At 58.4% G+C, this 7,239-nt stretch overlaps 2 protein-coding genes across 2 annotated transcripts; one reads left to right on the forward strand and one right to left on the reverse strand.

The window, feature by feature from the left end:
• Positions 1-979: 979 nt before the first annotated feature.
• TPI1 (triosephosphate isomerase 1) lies at positions 980-4,368 on the forward strand. The gene is made up of 7 exons (XM_049882325.1): positions 980-1,220; positions 2,400-2,523; positions 2,638-2,722; positions 2,797-2,929; positions 3,228-3,313; positions 3,565-3,652; positions 3,776-4,368. Exons 1-7 carry the CDS (start codon positions 995-997, stop codon positions 3,892-3,894), a joined length of 861 nt encoding a protein of 286 aa, XP_049738282.1. The 5' UTR covers positions 980-994; the 3' UTR covers positions 3,895-4,368.
• A 24-nt stretch (positions 4,369-4,392) lies between these two features.
• Positions 4,393-6,999, reverse strand: SPSB2 (splA/ryanodine receptor domain and SOCS box containing 2). Its single transcript, XM_049882324.1, has 3 exons — positions 6,891-6,999; positions 5,867-6,609; positions 4,393-4,895 (listed from the first exon to the last, which is right to left on the reverse strand). The coding sequence occupies exons 2-3, from the start codon at positions 6,528-6,530 to the stop codon at positions 4,768-4,770; spliced, it is 792 nt and encodes a 263-aa protein (XP_049738281.1). The 5' UTR covers positions 6,531-6,609; positions 6,891-6,999; the 3' UTR covers positions 4,393-4,767.
• Between the last annotated feature and the right edge of the window lie 240 nt (positions 7,000-7,239).

Raw genomic sequence — 7,239 nt, forward strand, 5'->3', positions numbered from 1 at the left:
TGATACCTTGGGAAGGACTTCTGTTCCCTGGAACTAGTGGGAGGGCCAGTTTCAGAAAGCTCCCAGCCCCTTTGCCCTTCCTCTGTCTCCTCCATAGGCAATTTTCTCTTTAATTTTCACTAGTCCTAGAACTCTTGGAAAATTGGGTGTGAAAGGGGGACAGATCAGGGGTGGTCCCTGGAGCAGAAAAGCGGTGGAGGCAGGAGCAGAAAGGAGCTGACCACTAGTTGGGCCTGTCAGATCAAGAAAGTGGAGTGACCTAAATACAGAGCACAGAGCAAGGAAAGGTGGGGGTGAAGAGCCCTTCTTCCTCCTAGCAGTCATAGGAGGGGCTGAGTGGCTATTTCCCAAATGTCCCTAGTGGCTGGGGGGCACTCAGTCTGGGCTCTCGGCCCTTCAGTGTCTTGTGAGGCCTTGACCAGCTGGAGTAAAGAGTGGGATATCCCGGAGAAGGGGCTGCAGGTTTCTGATCTGCCTCTCTGGGCTGCAGAGTGACTAATGTGGGCTGTCCTTCCACCTCTGAACCTTATTTGCCCAGCAACTGTGGGGCTACACATCTCCCTGGGCAGGTCAAGGGTGCCTACTCTTCAGCCAGGGACGTAGCTTTGATATGGGAAGGGGTACTCTTTCCCTGAGCTGGAGCCATGCCCCTCAGAGCTCAGCCCTAGAGAGCAATTTGGCTTAAGGCTAAGCGGTGGGAATGGTCTGGCCTGCCAGCCAGCTCCATTTAGAGCCTTCTCTGGCCCTCTGGGGAGCTGTAGTCATGAGGTCTGGGTGCCCCTGAGCGCAGGGGCTCACAGTTCTTGCCTTTCCTTTATTGCCAGGCAATTGAGGCTACTAAAGCTACCAAGTCCCCAACGCTCCTAGAACGTTGCTACAAGAAAGGGGGAACGTCAGAACCTTGCAACAGCGGGCGGCCCGCAGGCGGGCGGGGGCTTGCAGGCGGCAGGAGGGGCCAGGGGGAAGGACTTCCAGGCAGGGGGCCGGGCTAACTATGGCTGAGGACGAGGAGAAGGCGGGGTTCTGCCTCACCGCGCTCTATATAAGCGGGCAGTGGCAGCGGCTGCGCCGTGGTACTGACCTTCAGTGTCTCGACTCTAGCGCAATGGCGCCCTCCAGGAAGTTCTTCGTGGGGGGGAACTGGAAGATGAACGGGCGAAAGAAGGGCCTGGGGGAACTCATCACCACTCTGAACGCGGCCAAGGTGCCGGCCGATACTGGTAGGCCCTCACCAGGGAGAGGCCGGGGCCGGGAAGGGGGGACGGGCGTGGCACTGCCCTCGCTCGAGCTCCCTGAGACGGGTGTCCGAGCGGACCTGGATGCCCGGCCGGGGTATAAGGGCCGTTGAGTGTCAGGGCATCGATCCTACATCGTGGTGGCCTCGCAGCAGCATTCGCGGGGGTGTGTCGAAGGGGAAAGGCGGGGCTCCATTTAATGGTGCCCTCAGACTCTGGGGCGGGAAAGGATTTAGGTCACCGGGAGGAAGATGGCCCCAGGGCGCCGACTAGGGCTGCACCAGCCAGGAGCGTGGGGTAGAAGCGTAGCCCGAGCCCCCGAGGGCGACCGGCAGAGGCTGGCGACCTGTACGGGTGAGGAGGCCGAGCGTGCGTGCGGGCTCCCGGCTACCTGCCTCTGGGCTCCGGCTCCGTGCGCGGCCGCACGTAGCCCAAGACTCCTCCCCACGCCTGGCTGGGCGCGCCGGCCTTCCCGCCGCCAAGCTGCTTTGGGTTCCGGAGCCACCCGTTCCGATCCTTTCACTTCGGCAGCCTGAGCTGCTCCTGCCTTCCACGGCAGAGCTGAGCAGGTGCCAAACAGACTGAGACATTTGGGAGTGAGGAGCGATCCTGCGGCATTCCCCAACGTGGAAAGGGAAAAGCGCAAGGCCTTTATGAGCTAGTCAGCTGCCTGCCACCCCCCTAAATCACAGAACCACGTGCCTGATCAAAAGCGGTATTCCCTTCTGGTGTATTTTCTAAAGACCCCCAATACGAACCCCAGGAATTGGCCCCTTCTCCTTCGCTAAAAATCCTTGCCTTGCTGGGGGAGGTGGGGATGGGCTATTTTAGAAGAAAGGCGGAGTTGGCCCCCAGAGAATGCTGAGTCCGGGAGGTGCCCATGCCCAGAATAGTCCCAGGGAAACCGGAGCCACAGCTATTAAAGGAGCAAAGGGCAGGGCTAGGGTCATGGCCTTTCAGGGGCACCCGGAAGGCTTTAGGAGCTGGGTGCAGGTCCAGCCTAGGCTGGGGAGTGGACAGAGGTCATCTTGCTGGGGTGAAAAAGGGGGAAAGCAGAACTAAGGAAGAGAATGAAGGCTGAGTGCTTTGGAGCACTGGATGGGAAGTCTGGAGAACGCAGGTTTTTGGTGATCTCATCCCCATGTGCCTCCATCTCATCCACAGAGGTAGTCTGTGCACCCCCTACTGCCTACATCGACTTTGCCCGGCAGAAGCTAGATCCCAAGATTGCTGTGGCTGCACAGAACTGCTACAAAGTGACTAATGGGGCCTTTACGGGGGAGATCAGGTGAGATGCAAGCAGGAGAGAGGTGTGTGGGGACCCTGCCCTCACTTTCTTCATTTGAGGGGAAAGCCACAGGGTGGGCTCCCTCCTGAGCCATAGCTTCCTCTCTTCCTTTAGCCCTGGGATGATCAAAGACTGTGGAGCCACCTGGGTAGTCCTGGGGCACTCAGAGAGAAGGCATATCTTTGGAGAGTCAGATGAGGTTAGTAACCAGGAGTGGAAATACGGGCTGCCTTATTCCAAGAGGGCTGTGTCACCAAGCCTGTTCTCCTACAGCTGATTGGGCAGAAAGTGGCCCATGCCCTGGCAGAGGGCCTCGGAGTAATCGCCTGCATTGGGGAGAAGCTAGATGAGAGGGAAGCTGGCATCACGGAGAAGGTCGTTTTCGAACAAACCAAGGTCATCGCAGGTATCTCTGGAGAAGGGACCTTTGAGCCTAGCCTGGGCTGCAGAGGGTGGAGTCAGATGCTCTGCAGCCTGACTTTGATCCCCATGCTGATCCAGGAAAGGAAGGGGGAGGGTGAGAGTCTTGCATCCTCCCTGACTTCTGCCCCTCCCCGACAGTACAGTTGCCTTGCCACCTGGGGTTCCTGTAATAGCCACCAGGTGGCAGCAGTGGGCCACCATAATTTTTCATACCCTGGAGAGGGTGGCTGGATAGCTCCTTCGCATTCACCCACCCTCCATCTGTGATCTTTGTCCTGCAGATAATGTGACCGACTGGAGCAAGGTCGTCTTGGCCTATGAGCCTGTGTGGGCCATTGGTACTGGCAAGACTGCAACACCCCAACAGGTGACCTAGCCCAGGAGCCCTGCCATCATCCAGTCCTACCTGTTGATCTATGTACCCCTCGTGTTAAAGATGAGGAACCCTCAAGTCCAAAGCGGAAGAGTGACTGGTCCAAGGTCACCCATTCCAGGGCCTGGCTGAGATTAAAGCCCTGGTGTTCAGAGATCACACTTCCTCTCTCCACTGGTGCCCAATGTTTTTCCCCTTTGAATGGGAAGTAGAAAGGGCTTTACTTAGTCTGGCTCTTGTTCTAGGCCCAGGAAGTGCATGAAAAACTCCGGGGATGGCTCAAGTCTAATGTCTCTGATGCGGTGGCTCAAAGCACTCGCATTATTTATGGAGGTAAGTGGATTTGACCCCAGCCTGAGGTGGGGCGGGCTGACAACTAGATGGAGCCCTCAGACATGGAGTGGGGATGGGGTATGTCCATCTCTCTCTTGATCCGTCCCTCTCACTCCTTCCCAGGTTCTGTGACCGGGGCCACCTGCAAGGAGCTGGCAAGCCAGCCTGATGTGGATGGCTTCCTGGTGGGTGGTGCGTCCCTCAAGCCGGAATTCGTGGACATCATCAATGCCAAACAATAAACCCCATCCATCTCCCCTACCCCTTCCCGCTGAGCCAGGGACTAGGCAGCCCAGAAGCCCAACAACCCCCTCCCCCTACATGCTTCTGATAGTGTCACCTGCCCCGTCTCATGGCCTAATCCAAAGTGTACCTTCCTTTACTGTTTACACCTTCCCCTGTAATGGCTGGGACCAGGCCAATCACTTCTCCACTTACTGTCATGGTTGGAAATAAACATGTCACCAAGGTGGCTTCTCATTGGCTGAGAGATGGAAGGTGTGGAGCTTGCCCATGGGTCCCCTCAGTCCCCAGTGAAGGCAGGAGAGAGAAATCTTACTTCTCTTCCCCTCTTACACTGTGAAGCCAGGGTCTGAGAGAGACCCCTGTCCTCCCCTCAGAGGCCAGGGGTGCTACCCTCTCCCATGATTCCAACGCCTGTGTGTGTTGTGTGTATCGCTGTCCCACATGTGGGGGAAATAAACATCTGGCACTAAGCCTTGTGGTTTGTCCTTCTTTGCTATACTTGTCCATACAATTTCCTCTCTTTTTGCTTTTTGAGGCAGCCACAGGACCTTATCCCTTGTGTAAAAAAAATAATACCATGAACAGGTTTCTATAACAACATATCTCTTACTATTTTTACTCAAAAAAAGTCTTGTGTACCAGGCTGCCACAGCCTTGAATAACAGCTCCCTCCCTTCCACCCCCTCTGGGTGCCTCTGGGATGGTTGAGCTCCCCAGAACGTTGGGAATGTTGGGGTAGGGGCCCAGCCTCACCTTCCCCCAGCCTCACTGGTTTTAAGTAGCTGGTCTAGGCCAGCAATGCCCGGCTTCCCATCCTCCACAGGGTGGGTGGTGGCAAGGCCTCCCTGCACTGTCTGGTAGCACAGGGGTCACTGGTAGAGCAGGTAGCGCTTCATGGCAGGGGGTAGGGGCAGAGCAGATACCTGGCCAAGACGGGTATCCCCCAGGGAGTGGCGTACACACAGGCGGCTCAGGTGGAGCAGGGAGTGTGGTTCCGCTGGGAGAGAAGGAGGGGAAGGTAAGTAGAGATGCAGCACCAGCCAGACATTTTCAAACTACAGGGCCCTGCCCAGGTTCCCTTCTGCTTTCCTGCTCTAAACTTGCTCCCACTTTGACTGAGAGGGAAACCTAAGGCACCCTAGAATTCTGCATCTGCTCTTGGGGGTAGGGCATCACAGCTAGATGTCACACATTCCCAATCAGAGCTGGTAATAAAGCTCTAGCTAAGGCCCTGAAAGCAACAGGCCAAGGTGGCTCCAACAGTGGTGGAGCTAGCCAGGCTTTGATTCCTGAGGTGCCTCGGAGCTGGGGCTATGTAAAGGAAGGATGGTCCTCCATCCTATAGAAGCTTGCCACTGGTGATGGGAGAAGAGGCATCTAAGTTCTGCTGGAGACTGCAAACTCAGAGAAAGGCTAACTTCGATCAGTCCCAAGCCCTTGCCTCCAAGGAGGCTCCTCCCCAAGGCCTGCCTCCTCTGTGCTCCTTCCTGGTGCCCAGGGCCCCACAGCTCCATTCTGGAGGTTCTACTGAGGAAGGAAGTAGGTATGCGTCAAAGATGGGTCAGAACCCAGGTAATCTGTATACACCCTGGGTGCCTGGCCTTGCCAGCCCTCTCTTCCTTTGGAACCTGTACACCTCTCCCAACCCCATTTAACCCTTGCATCTCTTGCTCCAGGGGCTGACGTTTCCTATAAAGTCTAATCCCTGGAGCGACTCCCTCCATTTTGAGGTTTCACCACTTACTAGCCAAGAGAACTTGAGCAAGTTGCTTTTTCAAGCCTCAGTTTTACCTCGTTGTTGTTTGGGAGGATTAAATTAAGCAACATCCCTTAGCCAAGCCTAGCGCGGAATACGGATAGGAGGCAGCCCAGATGAAGGCCCACCCTCTTGTCAGACGTTGAGCTCCTATCCCAATTCACTGCCACCTGTGACAGAACCCTCTTCCCAGCACCTGCCCCAGGCCTCACCTCTCTTTTCGCCCAGGTAGCGGATGCGAACCTGGCACTGGCCCCAGACAGCGCTTACTGCCGGATAGAGGGTCCTGCCCTTCAGTCCGCGGAAGGCTGGCCCCAAGTAGGTGCCCCCAATAGCGTAGCCCAGAGTTCCCTCCTCCATGTCCAGAACCACAAGTAGCCTCTCTGGCACCTCCAACTGTTCACCCTGAGGGCCGGCTGGATACTGGGGGGCCCCTGGCCCCTTGCTCTGATGGTACAGCTTTCCGCGCCCAAGGTCCCAGCCCCACGACTCGCTGTTGCTGCCCAGCAGCGCCGCATAGTGGTCAGCCTGCAGCGGGGCGAAGGCCGTGGCCACGCCCACCACGGCATGGGTGCCCCTCTGCTCCGGGGGCCAGCTGATCTCCCAAGCGTGCAGGCCCCTCGAGTAGCCTCGCTTACCCCGGGCCCCATCAGTGCTCTGGGCCACGGGCCGCCGCTCAAAGCACAATCCCCCTTCCTTGACCTCGATGTTCTCTGAGCAGTCCTTGGGGTTCCAGCCGTGGCGCCGTTGGGCCCCCAGGTCAGGAGCGGGCGCAGACAGCAGCTCCTCCAAGCCCTCGGGACAAGAGAGGTCAGGGTACAGGGTCTGTGGGGTAGGGGTGCTGCTGCTGCCCCCTGCCAGGGCCGACTGGCCCATGGAGGTGAGGAGTTGGGAGACTCCCCAGTCTTGCTGGGGTGTCTCTCTTCTTAAAGTTGAGCTCCAATTCGGGGCTGACCTGGAGCGGAGTTGGAAGAGAAGATGTGAACCGCGAAATCCTGGCGGGGGCGCCTCACCTCACCCAGGCACCCCATCCATTCATCCGCCCTCTTTTGGCCCCATGTTTGCCCACTGTCTGCTCCTCCTCTGCTCCCCCAGGGCTCCAAGGCCCATTCCTCACCCTGCCCTCATCCCTCATCAGATCTCGAGGCTCTCGCCAGTTCGCTCCCTTTGGGCCTCTCCATGGGCACCCCCCACCGTCCCCCTTGCCCTCCCGCATCCCGGTCATCGCCTCCGAACCTCGGTCAATTTTCCAGCCCCGTAAATAGCTGGCCCTCGGGACGAGCAGATCCGAGGGCAGCAGATGCGCGCCGGGCGCAGACAGCCGGCCGCTTCCGCCTCCAGCACCGCCCCCAGCCCGCGCCCCGCCCCTAGGCACCGCCCCCGCCCACGGGCGGGGCCATCCGGGGGCGGTTAACCCTCTCCTCGCCGCGCCCCTCCCCGAGACACTGCACCCGCGAGGTCCCCTCCGCAGCGGTTAACACTGCGGTCGCAGCTGCGGAAGACACACTGCGCCCCGAGACCCCACCCACGCGGGTGAACCTCCGAGGCGGTTAACCCTCTGATCACCGCTCCGCGCCGCGCACCG

This window comes from Elephas maximus, chromosome 4 (assembly GCF_024166365.1).
Source record: "Elephas maximus indicus isolate mEleMax1 chromosome 4, mEleMax1 primary haplotype, whole genome shotgun sequence".
Lineage (NCBI taxonomy): Eukaryota > Metazoa > Chordata > Mammalia > Proboscidea > Elephantidae > Elephas > Elephas maximus.